Source organism: Suncus etruscus, chromosome 1, assembly GCF_024139225.1.
Source record: "Suncus etruscus isolate mSunEtr1 chromosome 1, mSunEtr1.pri.cur, whole genome shotgun sequence".
NCBI lineage: Eukaryota > Metazoa > Chordata > Mammalia > Eulipotyphla > Soricidae > Suncus > Suncus etruscus.
The window spans coordinates 26,214,467-26,235,052 of NC_064848.1; the positions used below are offsets into that span (position 1 = coordinate 26,214,467).

The 20,586-nt window shown below is 36.6% G+C and overlaps 1 protein-coding gene across 1 annotated transcript in view; it reads right to left on the reverse strand.

The window, feature by feature from the left end:
• The window catches only part of LANCL1 (LanC like glutathione S-transferase 1), a 50,036-nt gene that overhangs the window by 5,198 nt on the left and 24,252 nt on the right, over nucleotides 1-20,586 (reverse strand). The window contains exons 3-6 of the mRNA XM_049784158.1: nucleotides 16,224-16,431; nucleotides 4,513-4,648; nucleotides 3,833-3,979; nucleotides 19-201 (exon numbers count right to left, since the gene is read on the reverse strand). Coding sequence (XP_049640115.1) covers nucleotides 19-201; nucleotides 3,833-3,979; nucleotides 4,513-4,648; nucleotides 16,224-16,431 — 674 coding nt within the window. The remainder of the gene's footprint in view (nucleotides 1-18; nucleotides 202-3,832; nucleotides 3,980-4,512; nucleotides 4,649-16,223; nucleotides 16,432-20,586) is intronic.

Sequence of the window (20,586 nt, forward strand, 5' to 3'; positions counted from 1 at the left end):
TGAGAAAATTCACAGTACCTTATATGCCTGGATGAGCATGTAGATTACTCCTGGACAACCATGGCACCAGTGGACCAGCAGATCTTTATTATCACCCACACAAGGAGGGTAATTACCAGAAGGGAATTTCAGCTGGCAAACATAGTCTACACTGGGTTTGACCAAAGAATGTAATTTTCCATGGCTCACTTGAAGGCTGGGCTAAAAATGAGAAATCAAATTATGACCTACCCCCAAAGAAAGACACACAGGGATAAATGTTAAACCAGTAATAAAACCAAAAGGAATTGGGAGTCATTAAGAGATTTTAGACAATAGCCATTTGCTTTTTAACTTAGTAGAAATATACTGGGCTAAAAGATAACTTTTGGTGCTTTATGTATGTATACTTTCAAAGTATTTATTGCTACATCAAAGCCTCTAATCTTAATTGCTACCCCCTTTTATTTAATCTTAGGTCATTACTTGAGAGAATAAGTATAAGACTTTTCTTTTTTTTCTTTTTTTTTGGTTTTTGGGCCATACCCGGTAACGCTCAGGAGTTACTCCTGGCTATGCGCTCAGAAGTCGCTCCTGGCTTGGGGGACCATATGGGAAACCGGGGGATTGAACCGTGGTCCGTCCAAGGCTAGCGCAGGCAAGGCAGGCATCTTACTTCTAGCGCCACCGCCCGGCCCCAGTATAAGACTTTTCTAAGTTTTTAAAACCTTCAGCATATTTAAAAGCTACAAAGACTTGTATTAGACAGAGTACAATTTTATTACTACATGTAGGCAGAGAGTAGATGATGTTTCCAGTAGAAAATACAGCTAACAGGAGAACTGGATTGTGTTCTGATATAATATAAGCAGTTACAGGACACATTGACAATAGGACATATAACAGCTTCCATTTTTAATAGAACATTTTAATATCTTAATTTCTATCTATTCAATCCTTTATCCACTTCTTTAAATTTAATGTGTTGCCTGGTGAACAGAGTGGAACTATGTTGGGGTTAGGGTGCATGCAGTGGGATACTGGTCAAATAGAAAACTGGCCTGGTAGTGGTGGTACTTTGGAACAAGGCAATGCTGACTAGGCTTCCACAGATAATGAAAAGGCAATAACGTTTTCTACAGTGCATACAGATGTCACATTACTTAAACTCGGTGTAAAAAACAAGAGAACAAGTGGGTCCTATTCAAGCCTGCAAAATTTGCAACACAACCTACTACAATGAAGAATTCTTTATTTGATACAGGCACCCACTAGAATACAGATTTTTGAATTAAAAAGTTACTTATTTTAAGTAGATAATAAGCTGCAAAGAAAAAAGGAAATTACTGAATTCTTAGAATTCTTACAGCCATTTATATGGAGGCATGGTAAGAGGCCTTCTGATCTGCTTCAGTCAAAGATCAGTGACCATCTAGTTAGACATGTCAGACCTGGCTTACCTAGGAAATTCAGGAAACATGAGTCTCTTTTACTGAATGCTTAAGGATCTATATTTACTTCTGGAAACAGAACCAATAAGAAAATGTGCCACATAGGCAAAACACTCCAGGACATTACAGGCATCTTCAAGGAGGAAACTGCACTCTCCAAGCAAGTGAAAGCAGAGATTAACAGATGGGAATATATTAAGCTGAGAAGCTTCTGCACCTCAAAGGAAATAGTGCCCAGGATACAAGAGCCCCCCCACTGAGTGGGAGAAACTATTCACCCAATACCCATCAGATAAGGGGCTAATCTCCAAAATATACAAGGCACTGACAGAACTTTACAAGAAAAAAACATCTAACCCCATCAAAAAATGGGGAGAAGAAATGAACAGACACTTTGACAAAGAAGAAATACACATGGCCAAAAGACACATGAAAAAATGTTCCACATCACTAATCATCAGGGAGATGCAAATCAAAACAACGATGAGATACCACCTCACACCCCAGAGAATGGCACACATCACAAAGAATGAGAATAAACAGTGTTGGCGGGGATGTGGAGAGAAAGGAACTCTTATCCACTGCTGGTGGGAATGCCGTCTAGTTCAACCTTTATGGAAAGCGATATGGAGATTCCTCCAAAAACTGGAAATCGAGCTCCCATACGATCCAGCTATACCACTCCTAGGAATATACCCTAGGAACACAAAAATACAATACAAAAACCCCTTCCTTACACCTATATTTATTGCAGCACTTTTTACCATAGCAAGACTCTGGAAACCACCAAGATGCCCTTCAACAGACGAATGGCTAAAGAAACTGTGGTACATATACACAATGGAATATTATGCAGCTGTCAGGAGAGATGAAGTCATGAAAATTTTCCTATACATGGATGTACACGGAATCTATTATGCTGAGTGAAATAAGTCAGAGAGAGAAAAATGCAGAATGGTCTCACTCATCTATGGGTTTTAAGAAAAATGAAAGACACCCTTGTAATAATAATTTTCAGACACAAAAGAGAAAAGAGCTGGAAGTTCGAGCTCACCTCAGGAAGCTCACCACAAATAGTGATGAGTTTAGTTAGGGAAATAACTACATTTTGAACTGTCCTAATAACGAGAATGTATGAGGAAAATGGAGAGCCTGTCTAGAGTACAGGCGGGGGTCGGGTGGGGAGGAGGGAGACTTGGGACATTGGTGATGGGAATGTTGCACTGGTGATGGGTGGTGTTCTTTACATGACTGAAACCCAAACACAATCATGTATGTAATTAAGGTGTTTAAATAAATTAAAAAAATATAAAAAGAAAATGTGCCAGAAAAATACAGAAATCTCATTTAAAATTTGAAACTCTAATAATAAAATTCTTAATTGAGAAGTACAGAATAGAATAGTTGGTTGCTTACTGCCAAGAATGCTCAAAGTGTGACTTTGCATTCAAATGCAACAATAACTTTGGTTCTTCCAGTTACCTCATAACTGTTTAGTTCTAGGAAGGGGGGTGGTCTGGCATGGGTTCTGCATCATAGTCATCTGTTCAATCAGCTAGCAGGACGTATACCAAAGTTCAAAAAAATTTTGAACATATTAATGGAACACTTTTCTTTATACCATATTGCACATTGGACAGACAAAAAGGATAGTTTGACTGGCATTAAAATATATATCTTTTTTTTTTTTTGGCTAGGAATTCTTACTCCTCTCTACAAAAACCAATTTTTTAAAGAGAGCTAAAAAATGCCTCTGGAAGTGATGCTCTCATGAGAAGTTCTCTTTGATTTCCCGTTCTTGCTGGCTACAGGAAATTCTATTTTTCCTTCATTTGTTCTATGTTGGCTAATGTCTGCAAATACTATTAGATCCTAAAAACTATTGAGGTATAGCATATTCAGCAATTATTTTTCAGCTAAATTACACAAAATCCATTGAAAAGGACTCTTAACTTTGCTAAGAGAGCTCCAGGCAACCTATGTTCATTTGTTTTCTATTGATTTTGGTCTTACTCTGGGAATTTGTTTCATTGGGTTGCACTTTATAATGAATAATATTCTTAATTCAAAGTATTTTCTGAAAGAGCAGTGAAAACAGAAGGCCCTTTATACAGAAATACAGGTCAACACACTTTAGTCTCGTCAAGTGGTACTATGCAGTTAGGCAAGGTTACTTACCAATCAAACATCATCTCAAAGCACAGGGAGATTTTGTTTATATAATGAAAAATGACCTTGGCAAATATCATCCTTGTTTGTCTCGTGAAGTAATTATATTCAGAGTGAGGCAGTGGTTAACAAAATGAAACAGTGGAGAAGTAAGGGCTCAAACACTTGTTTTCTCACCAAAGAGAGAACAAGCAATATGAATATTTCAAAAGCTGACTGCCACCACTTCTTACCTGCATCAGGAAGTAATAAATTCCTGACAGACCATGTGCAGCCCCCACATAATATTCTCGATACCATTCAAACATCAGTGGAGTCCTTGATGTAAAATTTCTTTTTTTAGCTAGACTTTCCCCAGCGGTTAAGACTGCTTCAGAAACCTGTAGAACGAAAAGCAACCAAAAATAGCAGGACTAGAATAGGATAATGGACATTCTGCTAAGAGCTGCTGAAGCACAGGGAAAATTAGAGATGGCCATGAAAGAGATCAGCTTGAAACATAAAAGGGCCCATACTTCCATAAAATTCTGGACTCAATAAAGTACATGTGAATATATTTTTGCTTTAAAAGAGAGAGAGAAAGCACTGGAAACTTAAGGCTATCTTCTCTAGGTTTCACAGGAATTCATATACAGAAGTAAGCCCATGAGGAGACATGTCTGTCTCTAGAATGGCAGTTGGGCCTTAGTTTCTGAATGCACCTCTCAACTCTCCAGTGCAGCTGCATCAGACTGCACTTCTTATTCTGAAGCTCCATAATATTTTTGAAGTAAACATGAAAATGTTGGTTCTCTGATCATGCTTGGCTTTAAAAAGTCAAAATAATGTCTTCAGTCCACTTGGAATATGCTAACTAAAGAATAAAACTTTAAAATGATACTAAGTGGAATCCTATAAAGATAAAACATAGTACCTGTTGAATATGGCTTCGAGGGATCTTTTCCCCACCAAAGTTTTTATTCACAAAGAGTAGAGCATAGATGTAGCCCATTCGTCCATAAAGCATTTCATTTGGAGCATTAGGATCAATCTTACTTAAGTGTATTAGCCTGAAAATAAAAACACATGCCTAGAGTTAATTTGAAAGGAACTGAGCAGTGGCATGTAATTAAAAATCCAAATTAAAAAACACAAACACGACTGAACTCCGCTGGATCTCAGACGCCAGCACCCTTCTGCCTCTCTTCTCGGCTGTCCTGCATTTTCAGCCTGATTTCACCCTGGGTGCGGCTCATCTGCAGCCTGCCTTCCCGTGAGCCTTCCGTGGAGGTGAGTCGACACGCCCAGAAAGGGAGGAGCCAGAGGAGCACGATTGCTCCGTTCCCCTTCGCTACGGTGCACATCATTTAGCCAATGAATACAACTACAACACGTAGAAAAACCCGCAATACAAGTGTGACAATGGGGAAACAACGTGGGCCAGTGCCAGACATAGAGAATGAAGATGGCAACTCTGATGACTTGAGCCTGACCAACCACCTAGTCAGTCTCTCAGATAAGGAGTTTAGAGTTGCAATATGGAAGATGTTCAAAGAACTCAAACAAAGTATAGAAGAGAACACTAATAAGAATCAAGAGAATATGAAGATAGAAATGAGAAAACTCCAAACTGAAATTTCAGATCAAATAACAGGTCTGAAAAACTCAGTAGATGAATTGAAGAAAAACATGATTGAGCTTTCCCACAGGTTAACAGCAGCTGAGGATAGAATCAGTACACTGGAAGATGAGATGCATAACAATTCCATACAGCAGAAGAAATTGGAAAAAAGCCTCAAAGCAAATGATCAAACAATGGAAAAATTACTCAAAGAATGGGAACAGATGAAAATAGAAGTCTATGATAAGCTCAATAGAAACAACTTAAGAATCATTGGAGTCCCAGAGACTCAGGAAGAAAATCTCCAGGAAGAATCTACAGTCAAGAACATCATTAAAGAGAAACTGCCAGAGCTAATGAATGCATGTGATCAAATCCTGCATGCCCGAAGAGTGCCAACTAAAAGAGACCCCAGAAAAAACACCCCAAGACACATCCTAGTCATAATGACGAATCCCATAGATAGAGACAGAATTCTGAAAGCAGCAAGATCGAAAAGAGAAATTACATTCAAGGGAACATCCTTGAGATTTACTGCAGACCTGTCACCAGAAACACTCAAGGCCAAAAGGCAGTGGTGGGACATAGTGACAAAATTCAATGAAATAAATGCTTCGCCTAGAATACTGCACCCAGCAAAACTCACTTTCAGGTTTGAAGGAACAATACATAGTTTCACAGACAAACAACAGCTTAAAAACTTCACAGACTCAAAACCATTCTTAAAAGAAAAACTGAACGGCATACTTTAAGACAAGGCTTACCAACAGACACACCAAACTTTGATATAAAGATGGCACTAACTGCCAGGACAATTCTTTCTCTCAATGTCAATGGACTAAATGCACCAGTTAAGAGACACAGAGTGGCTAAATGGATCAAAAAACTCAATCCAACCTTCTGCTGCCTACAAGAAACGCACCTGAATAGTCAGAACAAACATAGACTCAAAATAAAAGGCTGGAGAAAAATCATCCAAGCAAACAATACCCATAAAAAAGCAGGAGTGGCCATACTAATATCAGATGATGCAAACTTTATACTTAGGAAAGTTGTAAGGGACAAAGATGGACATTTTGTATTAATCAAGGGATATGTACAGCAGGAAGAAATCACCCTCCTAAACATATATGCACCGAATGAGGGACCAGCAAAATATTTAATACAACTGTTGACAAATCTGAAAAATAATATCAATAACAACACAATAATTGTGGGAGACCTCAACACGGCATTATCAACACTAGACAGGTCAACCAGACTGAAACCCAACAAGAATATACTAGACCTGAGGAGAGAAATGGAAGAAAGAGGCCTAGTAGATATATACAGGACACTCCACCCCCAGAAGCCTGGATATACATTTTTCTCTAATGTACATGGGACATTCTCCAGGATAGACCACATGTTAGCACATAAAACATACCTCCATAATATCAAGAGGATAGAAATTTTGCAGGCTGCCTTTGCTGACCACAAAGCCCTGAAATTATATGTGAACTACAAAGGGACACAGAAGAAAAACTTTAACACCTGGAAGTTAAACAGCCTCATACTGAATAATCAGTGGGTCCGAGATGAAATCAAAGAGGAAATCAAAACCTTCCTGAAAACAAATGACAATGGAGACACAAACTATCAGAACCTATGGGACACAGCAAAAGCAGTACTGAGAGGAAAATTTATAGCTTTGCAAGCACACATCAGGAAAGAAGAAGGGGCATACCTGAATAGCTTAATGACACAGCTCATAGAATTAGAAAGTGCTCAACAAAAGGATCCAAAAATAGGGAGGCAGAAGGAAATAACAAAGCTGAGAGCAGAAATCAATGAAGTGGAAACCCGAAAAACAATCCAAAAGATCAACGAAAGCAGAAGTTGGTTCTTTGAAAAAAATAAACAAGATTGATAGACCACTGGCAAAACTAACAAAGAAAGAAAGAGAGAGAAACTTGATAACTCGTATTAGGAATGAAAAAGGAGAGATCACTACTGATATGACAGAGATTCAAAGGGTAATCAGAAACTACTTTGAGAAACTCTATGCCACTAAAAATGAAAACCTAGAAGAAATGGATAAATTCTTGGAATCTTATAATCTTCCACGATTGAATGAAGAGGATGTAGCATATCTAAACACACCCATTACTATTGAGGAAATTAAGACAGTAATCAAATGTCTGCCCAAAAACAAAAGTCCAGGCCCAGATGGATTTACTAATGAATTCTTTCAAACCTTTCAAGAGGAACTACTACCAATCCTGGGAAGACTCTTTCATGAAATCAAAAAAACAGGAAAACTTCCAAATAGCTTTTATGAAGGCAACATCACCTTGATACCTAAACCAGACAGAGATGCTACGAAAAAAGAAAATTACAGACTAATCTCACTGATGAATGCAGATGCAAAGATCCTCAACAAAATCCTGGCAAATAGGATTCAATGCCTCATTAAGAAGATCATCCACTATGATCAAGTAGGTTTCATCCCAGGAATGCAAGGTTGATTTAACATCCGTAAATCTATCAACATAATACACAACATCAACAGCAAAAAAAATAAAAATCGCATGATCATATCAATCGATGCAGAGAAAGCATTTGACAAGGTCCAACACCCATTCTTGATCAAAACTCTCAGCAAGATGGGAATGGAAGGAACCTTTCTCAATATAGTTAAGGCTATCTACCACAAGACAGAGGCAAATATTGTCCTCAATGGAGAAAAACTGAAAGCCTTTCCTCTAAATTCTGGCACAAGACAAGGCTGTCCTCTCTCACCACTCCTATTCAACATAGCACTGGAAGTACTCGCTATAGCGATTAGGCAAGAAAAAGATATCAAGGGAATCCAGATAGGAAAGGAAGAAGTCAAGCTCTCACTGTCTGCAGATGACATGATACTCTACTTAGAAAACCCAAAAGACTCTACCAAAAAGCTTCTAGAAACAATAGACTCATATAGCAAAGTGGCAGGCTACAAAATTAACACACAAAAATCAATGGCCTTTCTATACACCAATACTAATAAGGAAGAAATGGACATTAAGAAAACAACCCCATTCACTATAGTGCCACACAAACTCAAATATCTTGGAATCAACTTGACTAAAAATGTGAAGGACCTATACAAAGAAAACTTTAAAACTCTGCTCCAAGAAATAAGAGAGGACACGCGGAAATGGAAGCACATACCATGCTCATGGATTGGCAGGATTAACATCATTAAAATGGCAATACTCCCCAAAGCACTGTACAGATTTAATGTGATCCCCCTAAAGATACCCATGACATTCTTCAAAGAAGTGGATCAGGTACTTTTGAAATTTATTTGGAACAATAAACACCCTCGAATAGCTAAAGTAATCATTGGGAAAAAGAATATGGGAGGAATTACTTTCCCCAACTTTAAACTTTACTACAAAGCAATAGTTATCAAAACAGCATGGCATTGGAATAAGGACAGGACCTCAGATCAGTGGAATAAGCTTGAATACTCAGAGAATGTTCCCCAGACATACAATCACCTAATTTTTAATAAAGGCACAAAAAATCCTAAATGGAACAAAGAAAGCCTCTTCAACAAGTGGTGTTGGCACAACGGGGTAGCCACTTGCAAAAAATTGAACTTAGACCCCCAGCTAACATCATGTATGAAGGTAAAATCCAAATGGATTAAAGACCTCGATATCAGACCCAAAACCATAAGATATATAGAACAACACATAGGTAAAACACTCCAGGACATTGAGACTAAAGGCATCTTCAAGGAAGAAACTGCACGAGCAAGTGAAAACAGAGATTAACAGATGGGAATATATTAAGCTGAGAAGCTTCTGCACCTCAAAGGAAATAGTGCCCAAGATACAAGAGCCACCCACTGACGGGGAGAAACTATTCACCCAATACCCCTCAGATAAGGGGCTAATCTCCAAAATATACAAGGCACTGACAGAACTTTACAAGAAAAAAACATCTAATCCCATCAAAAAATGGGGAGAAGAAATGAACAGACACTTTGACAAAGAAGAAATACAAATGGCCAAAAGACACATGAAAAAATGCTCCACATCACTAATCATCAGGGAGATGCAAATCAAAACAACGATGAGATAGCATCTCACACCACAGAGAATGGCACACATCACAAAGAATGAGAATAAACGGTGTTGGCGGGGATGTGGAGAGAAAGGAACTCTTATCCACTGCTGGTGGGAATGCCGTCTAGTTCAACCTTTATGGAAAGCGATATGGAGATTCCTACAAAAACTGGAAATCGAGCTCCCATACGATCCAGCTATACCGCTCCTAGGAATATACCCTAGGAACACAAAAATACAATACAAAAACCCCTTTCTTACACCTATATTCATTGCAGCACTATTTACCATAGCAAGACTCTGGAAACAACCAAGATGCCCTTCAACAGACGAATGGCTAAAGAAACTGTGGTACATATACACAATGGAATATTATGAAGCTGTCAGAAGAGATGAAGTCATGAAATTTTCCTATACATGGATGTACACAGAATCTATTATGCTGAGTGAAATAAGTCAGAGAGAGAGAGAAAAACGCAGAATGGTCTCACTCATCTATGGGTTTTAAGAAAAATGAAAGACATTCTTGCAATAATAATTTTCAGGAACAAAAGAGAAAGAGCTGGAAGTTCCAGCTCACCTCAGGAAGCTCACCACAAAGAGTGATGAGTTTAGTTAGAGAAATAACTACATTTTGAACTGTCCTAATAATGAGAATGTATGAGGGAAATGGGGAGCCTGTTTAGAGTACAGGCGGGGGTCGGGTGGGGAGGAGGGAGACTTGGGACATTGGTGATGGGAATGTTGCACTGGTGATGGGTGGTGTTCTTTACATGACTGAAACCCAAACACAATCATGTATGTAATCAAGGTGTTTAAATAAAAAAAAAGGAAAAGAGTTCAAAGGACAAAAAAAACCACAAACACACAAATATATATGTATTTATAAATACACATATAGTATTTTATTCTTATTTTGTATTATGTTATATAAACATATTTGTCACATTGTAATTATTTAAATAGAATTCTATTTTTCTTTGTTATTTTATATTAAACATTAAATGGACTGACAACTCCACAAAAGTTAGTCATTCAAAGTTCAACCTTCAACTAAATTTCTTCAGTTAATAATGTAATTGACAAAAAAGACAATTAAAAGTGAAGAATATAGTGTATAGTCAGGGCTACCAGAAGCCTTCAAGTTTCTTGGGTAATCATGCCATAAAATAACATTTCAGGCAGTTGAGGTTTTAGAAGTCAAGAAAACCAAGAAAGGAGATACTGGGATCTTGGGTGCTATAATACAACACTCCTGTAAATGTTAAGTCAATAATAATAATAATAATAATTTTTCTGGTTATTTGTTGTGTTATACCCAATTAACCCCTGCCAGTGTTCAGGGAAGACTCCTGGCTCTTCATTCAGGGATCACTCCTGGTAGCACTCAGGGAAACCATATGCAGTGCTGGGATTAAACTTGGTTGGTTTCATCAGGTAAGGTAATATATATCTCTTTATCTTTATAAAATTTTAAATCTAATAATAATGATTTAAAAAGAAATTAAAGAAAAAAGGCAGGGTACTAGTTTAACTGGAGAAAATTTTACTACAATATTCAAAGGGCTATCTAGTTTTTTTTTTTTTTAATTTTGTTTTTTGTGTTTGGGCCACACACAGTGACACTCAGGGGTTATTTCTGGCTATGCGCTCAGAAATCACTCCTGGCATGGGGGACCATATGGGATGCTGGGGGATCAAACCGAGGTTGGCCCTAGGCTAGCGCGGTCAAGGCAGGCACCTTACCACTTGCGCCACCGCTCCATCCCTGAGCTATCTGTTTTCTTAAAATGAAATGTTTAACATATAGAATTATCTCCCTTACTTGGTTTATTTCTTAAACATATCATCAGGCTCACAGCAGTCTACCTACCACAGTAGATAACACATTCAAAAGGCATAAAGTACCAGTTTCTCTGTATTCCCAGTAACCCAGCTTCTAGTTCTTTTCAAAAATAACCTTAGCTGTCCTTAGCTGCCAATTTCTTATATAGTACCAAAATTATTTCATACAAAGCATAAGTGTAAATATTTAAATACATTTTCCTAAATTTCCTGTGACTTGCTACTTCATAATACATTTAATGAATCCATATTAGCACATGCAGAACATTCCCATTCTTGTTCATGTGTGCTCAGCATTTCAGTACATGTATGTATTATAATTTGTTAGTTGTAAAGATGATTTTATTTAACTTCTCAAAAAAAGTTATATTAGATTCTATCTCCTGGTGAAATGGAGAAAGTATACTACATAACTTCTCCCACTAAGTATAGCCACAAACCTAGAGAAAAAGCAAGTGCCAGTTATTTGGGGAATTTGCACAGTAAATACAAGCAGGCAGAATGTGAAAGAAGACCAGAAGTTGAAGTGACAATAGACGTAGGGTGAGTTCACCAGATATCCTGCTTAGTTTCTTCCTCAGGTGAACTCAGTAGAATTGAAAGTCTGGAAGTATTACAGGACTGAGAAAGATAGTCCTATATGAAGTCTTTAGGTTAGTCTCAAAAAATAAAGACAAATGAAACTCAGTATCTGAAGTCATCAATAAAACATAGCATTTCTTTTCCTCTGTTCTCTCAAGTTCAGGTCACAATCTTAAAAGGTAGAAGTAAGAACCCAAGTTGCACATTCTTTTAGGGCTAGCTCATTCCCTTGGTAGGTCATTGAAGCCGTGGCACCAGAAATGTGGGCAAACCTACACTGCTTCGCTACTCCTACAGGTACAGTCATGGGGAGATTCTGGAAGGTTGAGAAATCAGAATTTCTTTCCAGAGAGGTAAAAAGTTTCTACCGGGGAAGCACACAGTGGGTGAAGGCCACAGAGGGAGGGATAGCTTCAGAAAAGCTATCATGGGCCAGGCAGAGAATTCATGGGGTTCAAGCAAAAAAGAGCAAGGCAAAAACTAGGCCCTGAATTTGACCCCGAACACTTTATGTCCCCCTTCCCACAGGCTTAGGAAGGCCTGTGCCCCCTGGCCCCCACTATCCCATAAAGAAGGTAACATATCTGCAGCCTGAATTTTGACCATTTGTTTTTCCTTTTTAGAAATCATAACAATTATCCAAAAATTATCCTATATATTCAATGTGATGCCACTTTACTTATTAAAAGTATAATAATTGATAGAAATGTTTCTTCTTTTGGTGAACTTCAACAAAATAGTATATTGAAAAGCATGGGAGAAGAGCTATGTTATTTCTGGGAGGAGAAAAGACTTTCTGAGAGGAAAAAAGTGTGGAAACACATTATTTGTTTTAAATTAAATTTTAGGTACATGCTTTCTAATACTGTGTGTTGCTGGTATAGTGTTTCCTGTATCCATTTTCTCTCATCTATAAAATGTATGTTCTCTTCTGATTTACAAATTCTCTCAAGTTATCTGTATGGAAATGTATTAAAGTGGTTAAGTAGAAACAGTGTTTGTACATGGAATGGTTAATAGGCATTTGAAGCATCAAAACCACACCTGTGTGGTGATTGCTATATGAAGCACTCCATAAGTAGAAATCAAAGTTTAGGGGTCTGTGTTACTTCAAAATTATGTTAATAAATGTTGAAAAAAATATCATAGTTATGGAACAAATACTGAGTTATGAGAGTCCTTAAGGAAACTTACTCACTCAATAGCAGAACAGAATGTCTTGAAAAAAAAAAAAAAGACTATTTATCATTACTGACAAAGCTACCTTTTTCTTGTTATAACTTAAAAAATGGCGGCACCTTAATCAAACTGGTTAAGTATGCAGAGGCTGATTCTTTTGTTTTTTTTTTTTTTTTTAATGCATAATTTTTTTTTATTTAAACACCTTGATTACATACATGATTGTGTTTGGGTTTCAGTCATAAAAGGAACACCACCCATCACCAGTGCAACATTCCCATCACCCAAGTCCCAAATCTCCCTCCTCCCCACCCAACCCCCGCCTGTACCCTAAACAGGCTCTACATTTCCCTCATACATTCTCAATATTAGGACAGTTCAAAATGTAGTTATTTCTCTAACTAAACTCATCACTCTTTGTGGTGAGCTTCCTGAGGTGAGCTGGAACTTCCAGCTCTTTTCTCTTTTGTGTCTGAAAATTATTATTACAAGGGTGTCTTTCATTTTTCTTAAAACCCATAGATGAGTGAGACCATTCTGCGTTTTTCTCTCTCTCTCTGACTTATTTCACTCAGCATAATAGATTCCATGTACATCCATGTATAGGAAAATTTCATGACTTCATCTCTCCTGACAGCTGCATAATATTCCATTGTGTATATGTACCACAGTTTCTTTAGCCATTCGTCTGTTGAAGGGCATCTTGGTTGTTTCCAGAGTCTTGCTATGGTAAATAGAGCTGCAATGAATATAGGTGTAAGGAAGGGGTTTTTGTATTGTATTTTTGTGTTCCTAGGGTATATTCCTAGGAGTGGTATAGCTGGATCGTATGGGAGCTCGATTTCCAGTTTTTGGAGGAATCTCCATATCGCTTTCCATAAAGGTTGAACTAGACAGCATTCCCACCAGCAGTGGATAAGAGTTCCGCAGAGGCTGATTCATAAATTAACTTTCTTCTACAAACATAAGCATTAAATTTATAGGGCACAATTGGTTATTGAAGGAACAGAGACACAGTAGTAAGAAGTTAAGTGTTAATTTTCTTGTCATACCTTGCAATGTCAACTTATCTGGGTGGTAGAATTATGCTCTCTGTTAGGTATAAAAAGCACCTTTGATTTAATTTTACAAAGAATCCCGAGAGAACTATGCAAAAAGGAAAATTACTGTGACTCTTTAAATATTAATCTAATTGATTTAAATTAAATTTTAGGTACTGTGCTTCCTAATACTGTGTGTTGATAGTATAGTGTTTCCTGTATCCAATTTTTCTCATCTATAAAATGTATGTTCTCATGAATTCTCATAAATAAGAATTATTGCATCAACTCCAATGTTCCTATGCAAATAAAACACAATTCCTTTATCTGCCAGCATGCTCATCTTCATGACCACTAGGTGGCAATATATTATCACCATTCCAATTACTCTGCAGTCAAATCACTCCCATTTGTAAACTTTAAATAGGTAGCAAGTACCTTTTAAAATACTTGAAAATAAGACTTTTTCTGAGCATCTATTTAAATATACTATTTTATGGCTTAGTAAAAATGAAATAGTTCTATTTTTGTGTATGTGTGTGGGGTGAGGACTCTAAATCATTAAAATTCCTTTCCATCTAATTACTAAAGATGAGATTTAAAACTGCATGCCTTGCTAGCTAAATTCTTAAGATAAAGAGATGACAGTTTTTACAAGCTGTAATAGTTATTGTGTATGTTTTTAAAACTCCCAATGCAGAAGTACATTACTGCAGCTTCATTATATATTAATAATACTAATCTTTATAAACACCAAGTCACTGAAATGTCACTGAAGGAAGAATAGACATATTAAAAAGAGGACAGTTCTGACAGCAATATTTCCCCAGGGGATTGCCAGGGTCAGGTGCTTCTGTTATCATCTAAAGATTTGTAACTCTTTAAAAGGAAGTAATTTTCTTACTCATTGTACTACAAAGGAGAGACAGAATACATTTTCTAAATAGCAAGTCAAAATTGAAATACTAGCCTACAGCACAATATATGCCAGGTTAGTGACTTACTTGGGCACAAAACTCACAATACTCTCTTTCTGTACAGTGACAGATATGTACATAGCAACATTTTCTATGTATAGGCAAGATGAAAACAGACATGACATAAATCAGGGAATAAGCATATATAGTCCAATTTTTTTTTCATTTCCCACTCATTTTGAATTGAATTCACATACAAACACACATTCACTTGTCACCTACTCCCACTTGCCTAGATTCTCAGAAAATATAAGTTAAGGTCCTCTGCCTTAGAGAAGCATTGATATCTTAGACTTTAGTTTTATAGTCTTAGAATCAAATATCTGAAGATTCCACAGAATATTTTTGTTTCTAAAACTCAACATCGTAATTCTGGAAGACCATTACAATAATGAAACATTGGAAAAGTAAGCTGGAATGTGATGTTGGCTATGAAGTACAATATACATTTTCTGTATCTGTGATCATCTTTATAGGGAAGATATAAGCAAAAGATACCCAAGAAATGAAACACATAAGGAAATTTATTAAATAAATCAATGATAGTATCACATAATTCTAGATTTTCTGAAATTGAAAAGACACAAACTTTTCCCTTAAACTGGATATGTAAAAGTCATTGTTGTTCTGTTCTTCCATGAAATTCAGAAATCTGACAAAAACAAAAACAACAAAAACCCCCACTGTTTTCAGTTAAAGTGTATATTCCCACTCATTCTCTCACACTATATACTATATATACATATATATGTATATATACATATATATATATACACATACATACATTTTTTTTTGGTTTGTTTTTTGACTACATTTGGCTCTGCTCAAGGTTTACTCCTGACTCTGTACTAAGGAATTACTCTTGGTGAGCTGTCCTCATTTACAGGAAAATTAAGCCTAAATTTGTACATAATTTATGCATCATGACTCTCCCCTCAAAGAGTAGTTTTGAATCAGTCTGTGGTCCCTAAAGAGCCTTTTCCAGAGCACTGTTGGAAGTGAATGATATTTCTTTGAATTACTGATATTGGACAGCACTTGAATTAGTAGTCACGTGATCAGGCTTTTGATCTCATTAATGTTACTGAACCTATAATGGTTTCATCTAGAACCTGTCAGTGCCATTCTCTTGCAAGAAGAGTGATTATAATGCTTTGTTTCTCAACTATAACATAAGACCAGTGCAAAAATTGATCTAGTGACAGTACTATGATTCATTGCTCAGAGAAAATTCACTACATGTTCTTGCTAAAAAACACAGAATTAATGCACAAGGATGTCTATGAACAGAGAGAAACTACCTGCTGATGCAGTCTTCAGCCTGCTTTTCCTGGTTCATCCTGTGATACACCACAGCGGCCACCGCCAGGGGACCTGCGTCCCCACACAGGAAAGTGATGGAACGTTTGCTTAAACAGTTCAGACCTTGCTTTACATAGTTGTGTGCCATCTGTAGGTAGGCAGGATCCTCAAACAGATCATAGAGATGCAAGTAAAGTAGCGAAATACCTTGAAAGAGAAAAGATAATGGAAAAATGAGGAAAGGGCAATTAACAGCTGCCCACTCAGCAGTTTTGATTTCTGATAAGCTGTTAGCAAATATGAAAATTGTCAGGGAGTTTGAAGATCTTAGTTTGAAACTCATCTTTATTGCTCAGATTTATTACTAAGCAGTTCTAAGAAACAGATATAGTCAGGAAATCCTTTGTAGTTTGTTCATCTGATTACATTAAAAAAAAAAAAGAACTCTTGAGGTTTTCCATAAAACCCAAACTTATTATTAATACTCTTACATTCTGCTCTGTATTTTTCTTGATGGTTAACCTCAGATCATCAATGATATTCTAGATAAATAGTCATCTATTAAACAAATAATAATATATTTTGTAATAAATGTTTGTTCTTATAAGCTAAAAAATGTCAAAGGGTATTAAAGACTCAATTTCTCTATATAGAAGATAATTTTATATGTATGTAGGACATAGTTCAATAACCATAGCAATTTACAAGATAAGAATATTATTATTATTAATTTTAATTTAAGGGCCACACCCAGAAATGCTCAGAGGTTATTCCAGGGCTGTGCACTTCTGGTAGTGCTCATGGGACCATTCAGATTCCAGAGATCAAACTTGGGTTGGTTGTGTGCAAGGCAAATGCCCTTGTAGCTTGTAGCTCCAGTCCTGGTACAAGGCAAGATCAGAAAAAACTATGACATTAGTTAAGATCTAAGAAATACATTTATTTACTTCTTCATTCTTTTTGCTCTGTCAGGGATCTGGTCCTTTTAGGAATGACAATGTAAATGCTCAAAATAAATTTTGGCTTTAAGCCTTACTCATTTTATTTTTCACCCTAATCTTAAAGATTGCACTGTGTAACTGAGGTGAGAAATAGTCCATATCTCAAATGCTTGTCACAGTAGAATGTTCTCCCCAATTTGTCTTAGGGCAGACTTGAAGATGTAGAACAGGGAGCCTGCAGCATTTCCAGAACTCATTTCTTCCCTTAAAGTACATTTTCCAACTCATTTACCACTTTTAGAAGATACAGAGCCTCTGTTTAAATCTAAATTAATAAAGCCAATCTCTTCATGATTTCAATGCAGTAAAAACACAGGCCACTAAATTACTTTTCACTGTATTGAGGACAATTTTAAATTTAGATGGTTTTCTCATTTTGTACGGGTAATCTCCAAAGCTTTGTGCTACAGACAATTCAATTTCACATGTATATTAAAGCCAAATTTTCATTTCCTGCCAAAGTTAATAACTTTGCTCTTTCAAAGTGGCATGGTGTTAGTAATTCCAAAGCTGATGATCACATGCACCAATGCTTATGGACTATGTGTACACAATCACATATGTATGGTAGATAAGAATAAAAATCTTCTTTCACAAATGATCAATATCAAGAACTTCTCTAGAATTAGGTCATTATTAGGATTCATCTCCATCTATATATATATGAGGCATCTGCAGGAGACCGATGTAAATTGTTACCCTTTCATTTTGTTCCATTCCTATTGCAGACTGAACCCTAAGTAAGTTATGTAATCACCTAACTCAGATAATGACATGACTGAGATCTGAAAATTCTAAAGAAAAAATTCAGACCATTGTATCTCATTAGCAACAATTCCTTTTAGCCTAACTTTTTTTTTAAGCCATTAGGATTTAAAATGATAATACCTGATGCAATTCTTATGAAAAAAAAATAGGGAAAATCTTACAAAATTTTATTTACATGAAAGTGTTATAAAATATTTGGAGGAATTATATGTTCAATTTCTTAGAGCTCACTATCTCAGATTCTATTTCTTTCCTCATTCAGGCCTCAGTTGTTTGAATATTTTGATTAAGTAATCTTCACTTATGGTGCTACTTTTCCATGATATGTCAATTATGTAAAGGAGTACTATTATTAAGATGAAAACATTTCCTGGATTGACTTAAAATAAAGAAGCTTGGATGAGAAAAATAAAACAAAAAATAAAAGTCAAACATTTATTGCCACATCAATGTCAGGTGCCCTAATTAAATGAAAAAGCAAACAGAGAATACTGCTTGTTGCTAAATGTCTTTAGCTTGGCTCTAATGATGTTTGAGTCTTTGACAATAATCATCCATAAAATATCATCTTTCTAACAAATATCAAAGAACGTCTATACAAGTTCCATAGACTCACTCAGTTCTCAAAAGAGATCTAAACCAAGCTGTGAAAAATTCAGGGGTACAATAGCCACACTGACAAGCCCTGCCAGAACCATGCCTGCTGCACCCATCATCTCCAATCACTGCTTCACCAATGGCCCTGCTTCACTGCTCTTCTACGGCTCTCTGCAGAGACACCACTCTGACCAAACTCTAGGTGTGCCAGTATTTGGGTTGATAATACCAGGACCTTTTTGGAGTGAATGTGGGCACCCTCACCCTGCGTTCTTGTACTTCCTGAATACCTGGCAGCTCAAAACACACCCCATGGCAGCTGCAGTGTCAGCAATAGTGTTTGGAATTCTAGACTGACAATTCCATTGTTATTTAATACTGTCATTCAAGTAGGAACACACCAATTTAGATGTCAATACATAGTTGAAGTCACTTAATATTCAGAAACAAGTGAGGTAGAAGAATGGTCAGCAAGAAACAAGAGTTTACTAGGTCTTCTAACAAAGACTGAATGACCTCATTGAGATACAGTAATTTTTCACAAATGTTCTTCCTGTTTTCTTCTTTTCCCCCCTTATTTTCCTTCTTCTTCTACCCTTTTTTTTTTTTTTTTGGTTTTTGGGCCACACCCAGTGATGCTCAGGGGTTACTCCTGGCTAGGGGGACCATATGGGACACCGGGGGATCGAACCGCAGTCCATCCAAGGCTAGCGCAGGCAAGGCAGGCACCTTACGTCTAGCGCCACCGTCCGGCCCCTTCTTTTCTTTTTTTAAGATAACTTTGCTCCCACTTATCTGGAAATAAATGCATTATGATCAATTGTCAACTATGTAATATATGCTCTTTAAATAAAGTAAATTAAATTTAAAAAAATTGGAAAAATATACCACTTCGATTGAATTAATTGTAATATTAATCCCCCAAAATTATCAGACTCAAAGGATGACTGGTAAAGTGGAAAATAAAACACAGCTTAAGAACTATTCAGGGCAAAGATATCTATAACATTTCAGAAGTACTGTATGGTTTAATTTAATTATTTCAAATGTATCTGTTATCACTATAAATACATTCATGAAAAAAAAAGTCAAATTCTATTGCAAGGCATAATACACAAAATATCAATCCTCTACTCCACTCTTTTCTTGGTACTGTCAATAATTCTAAACCTTTATGTTTGTCTCCACATTAATAAATATATTATCTTCTTATTTTCCACTTTGATTTACATTAATTCCATGTTGACTTACATGAATTCTACTTCACAAGACGAATATTTTGCTGTGTAAAAGACTATTATTTTTGTGGCTAGCCAAAATATATCTTTTTCCACTCAAGAAAAAGTCTTCATTATAAATGTGTCTGAGAATGTCAATAAGTTTTGAACAATGGAAAGCCATAGCATACTGAACAATGAGAGTAATGGACATAACTCTGAAAAATGTTCTTGAATGGTAGGCACTACCAATTTTTTTCCTTTCCACTTGCCTGGACTGCAGATACAATGAGGTGACCAACACATCATAAGTAGCAGTTATATAATGGGATAGTACAGCAGAAAGAACAGAATATCAGATCCTAGAAGACTATGACAGTAATACTCCAGTCCCTGGATTTCCAACTTTCACTGAGAAAAAACTCTGCCAGTTATGTAAAGTGTACCCCCTCCCCATTTCTGATGCCAACAAATCTAATCCTCAAGAATCCAGTTCTTATCAAAGTTAAAAAAATAAGAAGAAGCTAGTTAATAGAGAACTATGTAAGTTACTTCAAGATGCTGGAGTTTTAACCATCATTTTAAACATGAGAAGAGTATGAATTTTTATTTCAGTTATTTATTTTGAATTAAACCAGTTTTATTTAGAGATTAAAAAGAAGAGAAGAGGGCCCGGAGAGATAGCACAGCGGTGTTTGCCTTGCAAGCAGCCGATCCAGAACCAAAGATGGTTGGTTCAAATCCCGGTGTCCCATATAGTCCCCCATGCCTGCCAGGAG